Source organism: Plodia interpunctella, chromosome 14 (assembly GCF_027563975.2).
Source record: "Plodia interpunctella isolate USDA-ARS_2022_Savannah chromosome 14, ilPloInte3.2, whole genome shotgun sequence".
NCBI lineage: Eukaryota > Metazoa > Arthropoda > Insecta > Lepidoptera > Pyralidae > Plodia > Plodia interpunctella.
In genome coordinates, this window is record NC_071307.1 from 8,634,804 (window position 1) to 8,651,501 (window position 16,698).

The 16,698-nt window shown below is 35.2% G+C and overlaps 1 protein-coding gene and 1 non-coding gene across 2 annotated transcripts; one reads left to right on the top strand and one right to left on the bottom strand.

The window, feature by feature from the left end:
* Positions 1-2,472: 2,472 nt before the first annotated feature.
* LOC128675564 (lysozyme-like) lies at positions 2,473-8,443 on the top strand. The gene is made up of 5 exons (XM_053755046.1): positions 2,473-2,554; positions 5,839-5,926; positions 6,465-6,644; positions 7,149-7,222; positions 7,900-8,443. Exons 2-5 carry the CDS (start codon positions 5,857-5,859, stop codon positions 8,038-8,040), a joined length of 465 nt encoding a protein of 154 aa, XP_053611021.1. The 5' UTR covers positions 2,473-2,554; positions 5,839-5,856; the 3' UTR covers positions 8,041-8,443.
* A 6,904-nt stretch (positions 8,444-15,347) lies between these two features.
* On the bottom strand, positions 15,348-15,418 carry TRNAG-CCC (transfer RNA glycine (anticodon CCC)). Its single transcript has one exon. It is a non-coding gene; the product is annotated as a tRNA-Gly (tRNA).
* Between the last annotated feature and the right edge of the window lie 1,280 nt (positions 15,419-16,698).

The window sequence follows — 16,698 nt, forward strand, 5'->3', positions numbered from 1 at the left end:
ATAATAAAAATACGTAAAACACTCACCAGTTTACTATACTGCTGCAGCAGAATATCAAAGCTAATAACTAATTCCAAATACATCTCCTGAATCAAGCTAACATCCGCAAAATTGTTAATCTTTTTAACACAACAATATAAATAATAAAATATTGTAAGTTTAAAAATTGATACCAAATCAACTGCCACAATAGAAACGCATATCAATGGTTTTGGAACATGAAAAAAAATATTTAAAATACACGATTTATCTTTGCAGTAATGACAGCAAATGTGAAATTTTGCATAAATATTAAATACAGTGTTACACATTATAAATATATTGAAATTACTAATACATAAATCATTGTGGTTTTCGTATACTCTTTTGAAAAAATCGTAAATCGTATACTTTGATGTGATTCTTGCAATAAAATAACCGGTGTATTGTAACATGAAGAGAATATACCAATTCCAGAATAAATTTGGTTGATATAGGCTGAGTAGTATTAAAAATAATATCATTATTATAAATGTAATACGTGTCACTGCGGTTGCGAGAAGACTATATTTCTTGCTCAACGACTCGCTGTATCCAAGATCAATACCAAAAATGTATTGACTTGTAAAAAACAATACAAATATAGACATAGGAATTTTCGATTCATGATTTATCTTCTTATTGCGCACTAATATCATTCCAAAATATAAAATAGGTCTCGAATACATCAAATACATTGAATGTTTAGTCAAAATGTAATTTTTGTGAAGCCATATTATCCTGATAAAAAGTAAATTACATGTTTTTATGTACGTATAGGTGAGTCACATTAAGAAAATGAAACCTGTAACGATTTTCCATCAATATTGTAGTTACATCAAATTTCGCTGTCCATAATTTTGGTAAGAATTATGGATGTAAGTAAGTACCTACTTTAATAAACGAATTATAGTAACTGGCCGAGGTAGATGGGCTAAAAAGTAGGACTTTTTGGGAAGAAATTGTAAAAATATTGCCTATTGGGTATTCATCAATTTATAATCAAGTACATACATATTTCTTTTGTGGGTCACGGCTTCTTCTAAGAGTTTCTTGCACCATCGCTCCTTAATGTCCTTTGGAATGGCTATAGCATTAATATTACATAGAACAACACGCCACTATCGTCAGGACTTTAATTAATCGCTGAACAATTTGTTCAAAAGCACTTAGCTCAATAATTATTAACTTCTGTCAAGACAAACATATGCCAGCTATAGACGCGAAATACGTAGGCGTAGTTACGTATTAAGCGCGAACATTACGTAGTTCTTATGAAAGCTTTTATTCCAAGCATGCAGCTCAATTAGCTTCTGTTTGTAGCTGTTTCTCCTCTAGAACAGGCTTCCATCAGATGCAAGCTGCGATGGAATGACCCTCGGTCATTGTCAAGGCATCATTAGGGCGGGTTCTTCTGAACCTGTTATCCGTGTTGCATGTCGCAAGCGCAATTCGGAAAATATTATTATTAACCACTTTTGAGGCGAGTCGAAGCGATACGTCTGAGGCGTTTTTGGTATAAAGTTGGAATTCCATGTGAGATACCAATCTGGCTCATTTAAGTAATTGTAGTTTTTATCGGCCACCACAATCTTCTGGAGACGGATAAGATCGTCAGGAAACCTGCATTCTTGTTGAAAATCTGGTGCATGAAATAAAGAAGACAATTGCAAACCAATACAATAATATTGTAAAGAAAGTCGATATGTGTGTATATTATTGCACGGAATGACCACAGTCATGAGGAATACTTATGATCATTAATGATTTAGCATAGTTAGCAATAAAAATATAGTTAAGAATACCTGTGTAGAAAATATGCATTACACTCGTAAGTATTGTTGTGTTCCGGTTTGAAGGGTGAGAGAGGCAGTGTAATTACAAGATACTGTGACAAAAGAACCTAGACCACAAAGTAGGCAACGCGCGTGTGACACTGACAACCCAGGTGTTTCAAGCATTGATAGACTGCGGTGACCGCTTACCATCAGGAAGGCTGCATGCCTTTTGCCTGCTTGTAGTATAAAAAATAATAATAAGAAGTAGGCTTGACCTATCGATGGCTTTAGGCAGACATTGGGCCTTTTATACATATATATGACTTTTTATACATTGGCAATATTTTGCCTACATGCTCAGTCCATGATTCTGAATAACTTTTAATATGGGAATAAGTATAAAATAAAATACCTACCTAAGTTGTGGAAAATGTATGGATCAGGTGATTTTTTTTTTGCGATTTCAAGGTTGCTTCCATAAGAAAAGTTGTTCAGTACCGTGGACTGAGCATATAGATAAAATAATACCAATGTATTACAAATCAAATGTAATAGGTACTGACTGTTGGACTGATAAATAGTTCTTTGCCTACAATCAGACATTTGTCAAATTATCTAAAATCAAAAACTGCTCGGAACATAAACGCGATACACAACATATCGAGTTTTACATAAACAGTATCTCGTCTCCTGTGACATGTGGTAGTAGTGTGTTGTGTAGTGATTAGTGAACTGTAAATACCTATCTGAAGTTCAAGGTGAATTATGTTTTATTTTAATTACCATGGACTGCGGAATCTTTCCTAACATTTTCGTAGACAAATTCATACATCGATCTCCAATAATCTTGATAAATAATTCTTACCAATGATTATTTGTTTATTAATCGTAACACTTTTTATATATTATTTTGATTTTTTATATTAATAATTAGGAGTAAGGAGAAGAACATAGGCATTCATCCAAAAAAAAAAAAACGAACTAACATGAGAAATTGACTTGAATGATTCTGTAACAAGTTTTTTTTTACACAAATGTCATTTTTGCCACAAGCTTTTATTGTCATCAGAGATACATTGTGGCATTGTGCCTGACAAAAATACCATGACCGTGTTGTAAACCGTTGATGAGTTCCCTTGTTGGGAGCCAATCCTGGGTGCACCATCTGGTCATGCTTATGATAATAATGCATTGTAATGGGTACTGAAGCGACGTGGTACATTTCAAATCTGTAGGACAACTGGAAGTAGGAGAAGTCTAACTTGAAAGATTTGTTTACAGACAGACAAGCAACAGGTGAAACTAAACAAAAGCTTGTATAAAACGAATTTTATATTGATAAGTAAGTAGTAGGTATGTCAAGAATATGACCAAATCCTAGTCGAGATGCACAATAAACTTTTTAATAAGTTTTTCTTTTGTTCTCTTCAAGTTGCTTCACACAAGCTAGGTTTAAAAGCAGGACGTTATTTGCTAGTATTCTCTATACGAGATTTTATCTAAGTGTCTTATCAATTAACCTCGTCGTAAGATGTGTCCTGATAACACAAACCTTCATCAACAATAAGTAAATCACCCTTGATTTAACAATAGACAATATTTTCAGTCATAAATTCTATTTTAATTATACTAGTGTACTGCTTGTAAATTACTGAAAACTAACTTATATTACCAACAGATAATAATAATGATACTTGAGGACTGTCTGTATGTAAAACCAAAAATATATTAGACCTAAACAAACAGTCTTGAAGTATACTACTTAATTACTCTCTGTTGGTGAAAACCCACAGAATAATTATGATGAAAACCATACAAAAATTCGTCCGATAGTTTTTGAGTTTATCGCATTCATACAAACAGACGCGACAGGGGTAAGTACTTATTTTTATAATATATTCTTTATGTAAGGATGAAGTCAATATAACATAACATAACCATTCCTTGTAAAACCAACCTTTAAAAAACAAACCAACCTATACTAATCAGACGTGAATGATGGTTAAATGATTTAACTACATGCTACCTGGGTTTGTTGACACTATATGTACTCAAAAATCCCGGATTGAATTTCTCTTTTTGTCCCAAACTTTGAAACAAATCCTGTTTTGAGCGAGTGACTCGCTCGTGGCAATAAAAAAATTCAAATTTAGATAGCTGTATCACTTTTTCCTTATTAGTCTGCATATTTTACAATTAATTTTATATGCAGTATAAAAAATATATAATCACGGTTTTATAGGTATGTATTTAGGTACATTGTACGCTATAATTTCTATTTGTTAATTTTTTGTGATAGTCTTCGGATTTTTCCATTTATCTGTATGTCAATACCTTGTTACTTCTTGCCAAATTTCGTGATTCTAAGTTGGGACACTACCGTCTCTGTTGTCAAACTCGTCGCTATTACTGCGCCATAGAGGTTCGTGATGTGCTGTTGACTGTACCCGCAAGCCCGCAACTGAGTGGCAATGTGAATCGACATTTGTACCTCATAAAAAAATATTTAATAGACATTTATCTATGATAGAATTAAAACGTGCGCATCAGATGTGTCTAAAGATAAACAAGTTTTTGATTATCATCTACAGGAAAAACCAAGGTTAGACTGATTCTGTGCACAATATTTCCTCAAAAATAATTTGTATAATCGATCAAAAACACATTTTAATATCTCAATGCGCTCTTTTTTACAATATTTTATTTAGTTTCACTTGTTTGCATGTTTGTAATCAAATCTTGCAAGTTAGATTTCTCCAACTTCCAGTTGACCTACAGAATTGAAACTTTTCACGTCGCTTCAGTTTCCATGACAATTCTATTATGATAAGCATGACCAGATGGTGCACACAGGATCGGCTCAAGACGAGGGAACTCCTCAAGGGTTCACAGCACGGAATTGGGTTTTTTACGCGTTAAAATCTGACGACAATAAAAGCTTGTTGCAAAAATGTCAATTTTGTAAAAAACTTGTCCTTTTATTTCGTACTAAGTAGTTCGCTTTTGCTTATGTGCACGTGATCGGAAGGCCCAAAAATGTGTTATTTTTTAAACTTGTTTTAAATATTTTCCTCGTTATCCTTTGTAATTATTTCGTACTAAGTACTTAGTTGGCTTTTACTTAAGAGCACGTGATGGAACGGCCTACTTCTTGAAATTCAATGATATGCATGAGATTTAATGAACATTCTAAAAGTTTTAGATTGAAATTGTTAGAATATATATGATATTAGAAATTGTTTTAGACTAAAACAATTTCTTTAGGATTCTATAACTACTTTTAACCGTTAAAGTGTTTTCTCGTCGTAAACAGTTGCTGGTAAAATTTATGTCACTAGAAAAACAATTTATTTTACAAACATACACTGTACACTGTTATTTTAATATAAGTACTTCTGTAAAGATATTTTTTATGACGATCGATTTTGATGAGATCGATATTTATGTAACAATGAGGAAATAATATTACAGACTATGGTACCAACCAAGGTACTAACCAAGTCACTGGTTTTATCTCATGTTTATAATAGAACACTTTGCCGGTAAACAATTTGCAATTAATTAGCAATCATTTTAGATACGAGTAGCTTGATGTGCTATTGGTTCAATATCAGACGCCTTACGATGACGCCTTATACATTTAAGGTATTAGGGATTACTATTATTTAACCGCGGATGCAAAAAGTGGGGTGTTATAAGTTTGACCGCTAAGTGTCTGTCTGTCTGTGTACGTGTCACCGTAGCTCATCAACCGGTGAACCGATTTGAATGCAGTTTTTTTTTTTATAGCTAATTTTTATGTGGTAGTTCTTAGATATGATTGATCGAAATTGGTTCAGCCTTTCAAAAGTTGTAGCGAAATGAATATTTAAAGTCGAGGAGTTTTTTTAAGTTGTCTAACAAATAAACTTCTTTTAACAATTACAAGTCATATCAAAGTGTTCTTTTATAACCCTACTAGCCTCGAAAATGTTTTTCAAAATACTGTACCTCTTCTAATAAGGTGTTCAGCTTATAACAAAACATTTAAATTCCTTTCAAGTGTTCACACCAACCTGACATGATGAAGTGGACCTTCGCGTTACCTGTCTGCGTGGCAGCTGCCGTGCTTTGGATGTCCGGCTCGACGGGTGGGTGAGACTATTTTTAACCCCCAACGACAAGAGGAGGGCAGTTATAATTTATAATTCTGTTCTAAAGGGCTTATCCGATTTTGATCTATTTTTTTTATTTGAAAGAGAATAATAATAATAAATATAAATAAATATATTAGGACAAATCACATTTGAGCTAGCCCCAAAGTAAGTTCGAGACTTGTGTTACGGGATACTAACTCAACGATACTATATTTTATAACAAATACATACATAGATAAACATCCAAGACCCGGGCCAATCAGAAAAAGATCATCCATTTTTTCAAAGATTTTCCATCATGACCCGACCGGGGATCGAACCCGGTTCAGAGGCAAGCACTTTACCACTGCGCCATATAATAGACTAGTGAAAATCTATGTACCTATCACTTATCAATAAATAAACATGATGATTAGAAGAAATTCCCAAAAACACTTTTTCTGCAAAGAAAATCTGCATTTTCTTTTTCCTTTTTTCAATTATTGTAAAGATTTTATAATATACCTAACCTATACCTAATTTTATAATATAGGTCTATTCATCTCAAACTTGAACGACGCCTGCTACAGTTGTCTATGCTACGTGTCAACCAAGTGTGACGTCAGTCATGGCTGCACAGGCGGGTACTGCGGCCCATTCAACATCTCCAGGGTATATTGGGTCGACGCTGGAAAAGTGGTGTTTCCAGAAGACGATTCTGAGAGGAACCATGGTGAGAAGCTTGTTATTATTTTTCTAGTTTTATTATTTCTAGACCTATTGCTCATTGAAAATAAACGTTATAGCTTTGGCCGCATCGCTCCCAACCGGCAGGATGAGGTTCATTGAAAAGTAAGCTTTAAAACGTCATCTGTAGACATATTTTACATTGATAACAAATTGGCGGTCAGCTCGCTGTCAGCTCTCGTTTTGTCAAAGTAAAATATGTCTACATTGGGCGATTTAAAGGTCACTTTTCAGTGAACATTATCTTGGCACATGGGAGCCCCGATCAGTCGGTAATTTTGGTCTAATTATCTATGAGCCAATAAAGAAAGTGATCATAATAAATGTGGGCGATGTTTCCTGTTCGCTGGCAACACTGAGTGTTTATCAACGAATGTTGACAATTCCATTTGGTATTGCAATGGCAAAAAATGTGGTTAAAATCCGTTTCCTTCGCTTTCTTGACAGGCTGTTTCTACTCTCTCTTCATCACTTTCATATTATTTTTCAGCATGGGAAGATTGTGCCCGGAGTTACCACTGCGCAAGGAGCATCATCGAGGGATATTTGCAAAAATTCGGGAAGGTTTCTATTATTATTTTATTATGATCGATTACTTAATTAAAAATACGACATTGATAATTTCCTTGTTTAAGACAATATTAAAAAATATTGTATAAGTAATTAAATTTCCCTTTTTTCCTGCATTGTTTCTGCGAATTTGCATGCTGCAAATAAATCCTAAAATATCTGATTATGACAATCTATGACAGGTGAAAAAACTAGACAAATTTGATCAAATCATTTAAATTTGATTTGATTTAATGTCATGGATTTAGTAAGTACTTCGCGGAGTACCTACTAATTCCATGCCTGTCATACATAGTTTAACTTTACAAAACGTGTAAATAAAGCCTTAATATATTTAGGTACCAGTCTGCCAAAAGGTTATATCTATCTGTAAAATTTATCTTGATGATCACCTTTGATCTACCCTTTTCATTCTACCCTCTCTTTCCTTCATCTATTGGACTTTGTGGCGTAGTAGTCACGCCCGTCCGCTATCTGGAAGTCAGTTCGATTCCAAGTGCGGGCATCTGTTTGTACCTATGTTGAAAATTATTTGTCTGCGGCTCAGGGTGTGTGTTATCTTCGTTTCCGTGTTTCTGTTTATTTGTCCCGCGATAAGGGCTTATATAGTGCTTAGTGTGGGTCGTTGTGTGTTGTCCATTTGGTTCTAAATTATTTTTCTGTATTTCCAGGACTGCAACGGCGACGGTGTTACCAATTGCTTTGACTACATGATGGTGAACGGGAATGGTGGTTACGGTTGCACTTCTCCTCTCAATCGGTCCGCCAATGGGAGAAGATGGCTGCAACGTTATGCCGAATGTAGACTTTAATACCTACACCATAGGGTCCAATTTACGGCTATACATTATCCGCAAAAAATTCCCCAAATTTTGGCCAAATTTTGCCGTTCATTGCTGGTACAGTAAATATAACTCATAAAAACAACAAAATGTGTGATTTCGTGTTGGTATCTGACTGACTTCGTCGATAGCGTGTAGCTCGCGTTACAATTAAGACTAGGCTAGACAACTAAGAAATAAAATAGCTTGATTAGTGTCAAGTGCCAAGAAAGTTGTTGTGTGTGTTTCCATGAGGAATACTACTATATTTCGATCTCGGAAAAGAGCCTGTTAATTGTCAAAAATAAAGTCAAAACATATCTCTATGTAGCTTGCACTGTGCGTGCATTTGAATATTTTAAGTGAGAACCTTAGCAGTGATCATTAAATTTTTTAATCAAATTAAGTGCATTTTCATTAAACACTCGTTGAGCCGAAAGATAGATTCGACATATTTAGTTACATACATACATTGCTAATTCTTCACTGCGGTAAATAAAAGCACTCATACAAATTACGCAATGTTCGTGCATTCGCGTCCGCATCGGTCGGAGTTCGGCGATAGTGGCCGCTAGTTTGCCGGCATTAGATAAAACTAATGAATAATTATTTATTAATTATTCTTGAAATATTCAAACAAGAACTGTGCCGAGACTCGATGTTACTAGTTTTTATATCAAAATATCGTAAAAATTGGCCACCTCAACACTGAAATATGATGAGATTAGATTTAAGGGCGGAACCGCGTACACCTCTCGTCAGCCTTCCGCCCCGCATATCATTACACAATATGGCGGCTCCCTCTATTTGAGTTTGAAATAACTTACCTACACAGAAACAAAATACAGAATAGCGATTGCAAGGTCGGAATTAACCCACAAAGGGATTTTTTCCAGCCAATTAAATTTAAAAGCAAAATTGCTTTCCTATCAGTTAACTGACCGAATTTTGAAGAATTCAAGGAAATTACAGGAAAGGTTGATTTTGCTACATATTTCTTTCGCTTTGTACATTCTAGGCGTAGTAACTGCGGTTCAGTAGTTACTATCTTGTAACTACTCGTATCACTAGAATCACTCATACAAATCTCAGTAACCGATACTAGAACACACAACACAGTTCTATTTAAGTTCCGCATGAAGCCGTCAAGTGGTCGTGTCGGATGAATATTCAGATTCAGGGCTGCTCACTTAACTAGGACACAACTGATGACATATAGAGGGCGTGGAAGTGCAGCTAAAAATTTGAACGAAGAATTTTTTAAATTAGGCATTATTCAATTCAATTGCCAGGTTGGAACTAATTCCATTATTTTGAAAATGGAATTTATTATTTAAAACATCACACGTAAGGGAACTATTTGCGGTATTTAGACTATAGACGATGGTTGTACGGGCTTAGATTCCTTTGCCTTACCATATGGGTGAAATAAACAAAAAAAAAACGGGTTGCACTCCGGGAGTGCCGGCAGAAGTGAAAACTTGAATATTAAACGTTGTGCATTTTTGACATCTTACGAATTTTCGATCAGGGTCACGTGGCCTGACGCGAGTTTAACATTTTTTACCCATCACAAAAAATGCACGACGCCGCTAAAGAAATTTTCACTTAAAAAACATTATGGTACTTGTGACATGGTGAGTTATTTCTAGATTTATAGTCTGCCAGAAAGAAACTAGCCAATCTTCCATCCTGAACCCCAATCGCGCTAATAACTTCATCTGGATCGTAATTGAACCTCGATCGTTCCGCTATTTTTTTACTGTGTCCAGAAAATACTTTGATAAGTTCTTGGATCATAACTGAACCATAAACCAACGTAGCATTTGTGAGATAAAAATTTTGGAAGATAAACTTTTAACTGAAACTGTATTTAAAATACCAAAACGCGTTCGGTTCTATTTGATATCCAATATTTGATATTGGTTATTCCCGAAAGAAAGACTGTTCTCTGGTACTAGTAGAAGAGTAAAACAATTCAGATCAAAAATATAAACGCACTCAAAAAAAAAAGGTTCATAATAATTGTCCTCAAATCTGGGACACACATGCCTTTACTGATGTACAGTCAACAGCACATCATCATACCCAATTGCATCATACTCGCCGCTATTCTCGAGACATAGAGATCCATGCAGGGTAACTTGATGTGCTGTTGACTGTACTTGAGTTATAAAGTGCTACTTCTGTAACATCTCCATTTTGTATGAGGTCGAATTTCCTCTGAAATTCACCACGAATTTATCATTGAGGATGTGCGTGAAATCTCGCACATGTGTCTGTCGACTGATATTTTGTACAATGTACAGTTGGAATCAAATAATGGACCGGACAAAGCATAAAAATTGGCACATATGTGTTATTACTACAATCATTATGAATTATACAAATAAACCTATTAACAAAGTCACTTCTCGCTGTGTGTCCCTTTTTGTATTAGCGTACAATTACAATTTTAAAAACTACGTAATGTATTTTGATGGATATTACTACAACCATTATAAATTACATATAAACCTTAACCTTCTTCGGGTATCACATTATATTTAAAAAACGCGCATTACTTACATTGTTTTCAAGAACTAAGCATACAAAGGGACACACAGCAAGAAGCGACTTTGTTAAAATCGTTACAGTAAATAGTCGTAAAAATCATGTTACATGTGAAAAGTAATAGTATATTTACACTACGCTAGTTAACTTAAACTGTCAACCGTTGTGTGGGTTTTCTCTTATATATTTATGATATATTTTGGTTGTTTATTCATTATTGGTAACACACTCGATGTGAATGAGTACTAGAAAAGTACAGCCAACCGCAACAAATTGAGAACCTCCGTTGTTGGAATATAGTAAACCTCAAGATTGTAAGATTGGCTTCCGAGTCGACGATAATTACTTTAATTACTAACACACAGCCCCTACCTGATTGGCTGCGGTTGTGCGTTTGTAAGGTAAAGCATACCTCTGCAACCGAGATTGTTTCGTTAGGCTCAGATTAGCGGTGCACATTGGGACATAACCGCTACTGCCGTCTATACAATCGCTGTACAGTTCGAAAAAATTTGGCAAATTCGGCATACATTGCTGGGATTTCACAACTAGTGTTGGTTCATTGCGGTATGAAAATAAAATAATAAACGTTTATTTGCTCTCTTTAACAAGGCATGTCTTATATCTAGTGTTTGTGAAAAATCAGTAATAAAAGCATCGCAATGTTCATTCATTTGCGTTGGCATAAGTCGTACGAATCCGCCCAATGAAGTGACGTATGGCCTTAATTTGTGGCGTGTGGTTCCGTCCTAGAATAGGATCACTCAATATCCACGAATATCGTAGAAGGCGACTAAGGAAAACATAGCTTTCGCAGCAAATAGGCAACAAATTCTCCAAGAGGGCTGACGTCAGGCAGGCGGCGGATCATAAAAACAATGTCAAATCTTTAAAAAATAAAAGTTTATATATACGTGCTCTTTGGGTTTCAGGCGTCACAGCCTTAAATACAATACGGGAATACGTGAAGATGCGAGAGAGGTAACCAACAACCGTCAACAGCACATAAACCAAAAAATAAAAACACTGCAAATTCGCCTCTATTACCGCGGTATTACATACATGCAAGATTACTTGACATGCGGTCAAGACAGACAACGCTCGGCTTAGTTTTGAATATGGTTTCGCTTGTGCACTTTAATATATTCGTGTCACTTGTAAAAATACATTACATTCTTATTATGATTATTATTTAAGAGCTATGCTCTTATCGATGGAGTATACGCCACGCCTCTCTATCCTCGGCTTTGCTTTTAAGGTCTCGATACTATACAACGCCTGCCTTCTCTTACAGCTGCTCGCATATCTCTTCCTCGGTCCCCCTGGACCTCTTCTTCCTTTCACCTTTCCTTCAAAAATAGTTTTAAATAAGGCGTCGTGTCGTATCAAGTGGCCAATCATTCTTCCCCTTCTATTTTCTATTTCTGTCAGTTCTTTTTTTGTTTACTATTTCCAATACTTCTTCATTGCTTTTTCTCTCTGTCCAGCTTATTTTTCCATCCTTCTCCAGCATCACATCTCAAAAAGCGGCTAATCTGTCGGTATCCTTTTTGGTGAGTGTCCATGTTTCGCATCTATATAATGCTATGCTCCAGATATATGACTTAATTAAGCGTTTTCTGATTGATTTTGATATTTTTGAGGAAAAAATTACATTACATTATCACGATTAAAATGTTCCATACCAATTAATATTATAAATGCGAAAATAAGTTTGTTTGTTTGTTACCTCTTCACGCATTATCTACTGGACCGATTGTTATGTAATTTGGTACACGGGTAGAAAATAACCTGGAATAATACATAGGGTACTTTTTATCCCGAAATTCCCACGGGAGCGAAGCCCCGGGGCGCAGCTAGTGAAGAATATTTCCATATACACATGCAGGTTTTTGGGTCGCGAATCAGAAATTAGTTGTCACATAAATTAGAGACGGGCAGTCGGGGAAATGTCGGAAAATGTCCGAAAATTGTGCGCAAAAAACGGAAAAATATTGTCATAATATTCAGAGGTTACGGCGCTCTGTCCACTGTGTAAGCCATTTTGGGATCATTCGAAAAAAATATTAACCTTTTTTTGTTATTTACGCTTAGGATTATTTTCTACGAAACTGTTTTATTATTTTTCTATTTGCTGTTTAAATAACCGCTTTTTAACACAGACAAAAAGACCTTTGATCCTATAAAGGTTACGAAGTAAGCAAGTATTCGCTTGACTAGTATCCCCGCGAAGATTCGCTCATTTCGAAATATAAAGAGCCAGCATTATTATTTCAGTTATTATTCTACCGGCAGTTTACCGGTTTTTACAAAATTTCATCGAAATTCGTCAATCATTTACGACATAAGTTGATAAACGGAAATAATTTATCACGAACAACTAAACGTATTGATGATTTTGATCGAATTCAATTCATTCGAAAAAATGAATGACTACATTTTTTTAATCAACTTCCAAGTGTTGAAATTTGTAGTGAAAGTTTGTATGAAAAACACAATATACTCCTTACCGCAGATAGAGTCACGGGCAACTGCTAGTTCCTTGTACATCTTGCATATTATGCATCGTCACAGGTATAATGTTACCTTGCCTCGTCTCAGGGCCGGTTTTAACGTTTTTATCCCTGTGGGCGAAGTTTACGACATCCAAACTATAATTCACTTAATAACCATAACCATGGCAGTTAACCTAAAATAGTTCATTCGTTAAACTAACAAGAAAGCGATGAGCATGAATTCTAAAATTTTTTTTTTTAATCGTTTGCCCACTTTGCCCTTTTAATGCGCCAAGGGCGAACGCGTTCACGTAACTTTACGCCACTACAGTCTCCTTCCACAGATTTATAATAAGCGAGGGCGATGCGCCGTGAAATAAAGTCTGGAGATGCGTGTTCTGAAGACAAGGACAGATGGCTCGACAGATCCGTCTCGAGTGATCTTCGCGACATAGCTTATCTCAGTGTTCCATGGAAATTGCATCCAATTGTATATAACTAGATGTTGCCCGGGGCTTCACTCCCGTAGGATTTTTGAGACAAAATATAGCCTATAGCAATCTTAGATAAGAGGCTTCTAAACAGAAGATTACCTCAAACATACAAACTCACAAACGCTTACCTCTTTATAATAATAGTATAGCCATACGTTGTTTTTACATTTTTTAGGTTATTCCTTATATAGTGGTTCGTGGCGTCCAATCAGCCTGTCGTGGAAAGTCTCGACCCAGTGGGAGCCCCAGATACCGCTGGACACTTGACTGTCACTACCACGCTTCTTAATATTTTCTATTGACCGAAAGAAACAAAATATACTTTAGCTTAAAGTATGTTTCATGAACAACAAGATAAACCTCTAATATCTATAGAAAAATGAACATTTCAAAAATCCTACCTATTTTAAAAATTCTATCTCAATAACATCTGCCGATCGTACAAAAAACTTTAACACAACGGGATCCAACCCTTTACAAACGACGTTTTAAATAAGTAAGCATTTTCCGGAAAATCTGGGACACAGGTTATCACAGTTACTCCGGGGGGGCTCATCAGCTGTGTGTGTGCTCAATGACAGGGTGTCCACGATCATGTCCTAAAGATAGGAAAAATTAGAGAATGAAATTTTGTGTCTCTTGTCCAAATTGTCTTGGAAATATTTTCAGCTGTAAAATTTAACGTTAAAATTAAATAACAGTTGTATTTAAGAAGTTATGCAAATTAAAAAAACGCCTATTGTTCGGTCGGTACGCCTTGCATAGCAAAATATAATGTAGTTACTATGTGTTCAAAGCGGGAAAGTTTTAAAAAAGACTAACTACCACATAATAAAGACTCAACAATTATTTTTCGTGAAATATCATTTAAATATCTCTTATTTAAAATGGAACAAAGATACTCGCGATGAACACATGTCATTCTATACATTTACACAACAGCGCACGTAAATCATTTTTTGGACGGCGAAATAAAAACAATGGTCACCCCAAAACAAGTGTGACATAGGATTAAACGAGCACACATTACGGGTATTACAAGGGTGTCCAGCTAATAATACGGACACCATTTGGGATTTCATGAAAGACCATTTGGAAGTCCGGAGCCCGTACCCTGACAATAACCCGACCAAATAAGGTTGCCTTGATTAAAACAACACAATTTTGTGATATTGCCACACATTTGTAAAAATGCAACTGGCTTTTTAGACCTCGAGGTAGGCGTATAAAAAAAAAGTGTAATGAATTCGAGTCCAAAGGGAACAATTTGTCCGATTTTTTTCTGTTGGTTTAGAAATTAAATTGCAGTTTTGAATTTAATTAGTTAAATTGATTTTTTTTTTCGTAATTAGATACAAACGATTTACAAGCTGGCGCTCAGACGTTGGCTATGTGTCTTCATATACTGACGTGGATGTCGTAAGATCCAACTAAGGGATAACAACAGCCTTGATAGATAATAGACAATAACTGCATTCCCAGAGGAAGTTGACATCAAGCAAGCAACGGCTGGTCGTAAAATCACAACCTAATCTTCAAAGTTTATTTTTTCAGAGCCACAATCGTGAATGAAATCAGATCAATTGACATTACAAACCCAAGTGAATTAGACAAACCATAGACGAGCAATTAAAAACGCAGCATTTCATTGTAATTTAAATCTATTTACTTTTTCAAGATAAATATATAAAATATCAAAAAAAAAAAATACGAACGAAAAAAATATTCTGCTCTAAAAAAATTATAAAACAAACCGTGCACTGCCCGGGAATCGAACCCGGGTCGCAAGAATGGGAATCTTGCATGATACCACTACACCAGCAGTGCTCGCCAAACTGGGATGAAAATTGATATCGCTTACTTATCTGTGACGTCATATAACTGTCGAGAGCGCACGGGTAGCTGGAATAATGATTTCAAAAATGAATTAAAAATGTAATCCTTTCGATCTAAAATCCTCTAGGTTCGTATCCTCGTGCCATATGCTATACCAATCTGACTCATATAAAGTACTCGTACCTACCTAGTTTTCATAGAACAAAACATCGTGTGGAAACCACTGCACACTGGTTGACAGTTTAGTTAGGGTTTACCTAGGGTGTATGCGACTGCCTGCCACTAGATGGAGATAAGTTATCGTAAAAGTCATGTCAGATGCCTTTAGGCGACTTGAATAAAATCTGACACCAGTGTTAGCAATACCACACTCGATATGATAAGGATGATGATCTAAAATCGAATTTTATCATTTAGTAATTAATTGTTAAGTATGACTGTACCTAAGTTAGGTACTTAACATGAAATAATTACACATAACTAGCAACCCGTCCCTTCTTCGCACGGGTAAAACCATAATAAATTAAACCTAATCCTTCCTCACACTATCTAAGTAAGTATTGGTGAAAACGAAAGGTGAATACCGTACAAAAATCAGTTCGATAGTTTTTGAGTTTATCGCGTTCATACAGAAAGACAAACGCGACAGGGTGGAGGATAATGGAAAAAAAACGTAAAAGATGTAAATGAAAAAAATATATATGTTTATTTATTTATTAGAGAACAACAGCCGCACAATTTTTTCTTCTGTTTGTCCGAATGGTTAGCTAGGAGAGAATCCTTTTTTAGATTTAAGATATTATTCTCATTCAGAATTACAAATTCACTTCACATGATAAAAACACAAATTGGTGAATTTCACGACTGTTTGTATTGAATTTCACGACGGCGTGTAGCGTTCCATTAGTGTCGCATATTTTTTTAAATAAAGAATCATTTTTTTTTTAATTTAACATTTATAAAATTAACATTGTACCTATGTACCAGTACTTTATTTATTTATCAAATAGGATAATTAAATTGATTACTGTGTATGGTATAAACACCAATGATAGCCAACGGCGGCGTTCAAAACGCTCGTGAAATTCACCCAAATAGATCTAAATAACAACAATTTATCAATTTCCGGGTATGCGCGTACTGATTTGCGCATCTTAAATAAATGTTCGGTGCGGTTACCCTCACTTTTAACATATTTGTTTATAGAGTAGTAGGTATGTTTTCACTTTGAACAATAAAGTATATTAAATAAACAGTTACAAAATATAATA

Bases quoted from the DNA above. Each gene is read 5' to 3' on its own strand.
- LOC128675564 (XM_053755046.1), top strand. From the start codon at position 5,857: ATGATGAAGTGGACCTTCGCGTTACCTGTCTGCGTGGCAGCTGCCGTG. The intron at 6,645-7,148 runs GTGAGAAGCTTG...ATTATTTTTCAG, and splicing joins CGATTCTGAGAGGAACCATG to CATGGGAAGATTGTGCCCGG. The intron at 7,223-7,899 runs GTTTCTATTATT...CTGTATTTCCAG, and splicing joins ATTTGCAAAAATTCGGGAAG to GACTGCAACGGCGACGGTGT.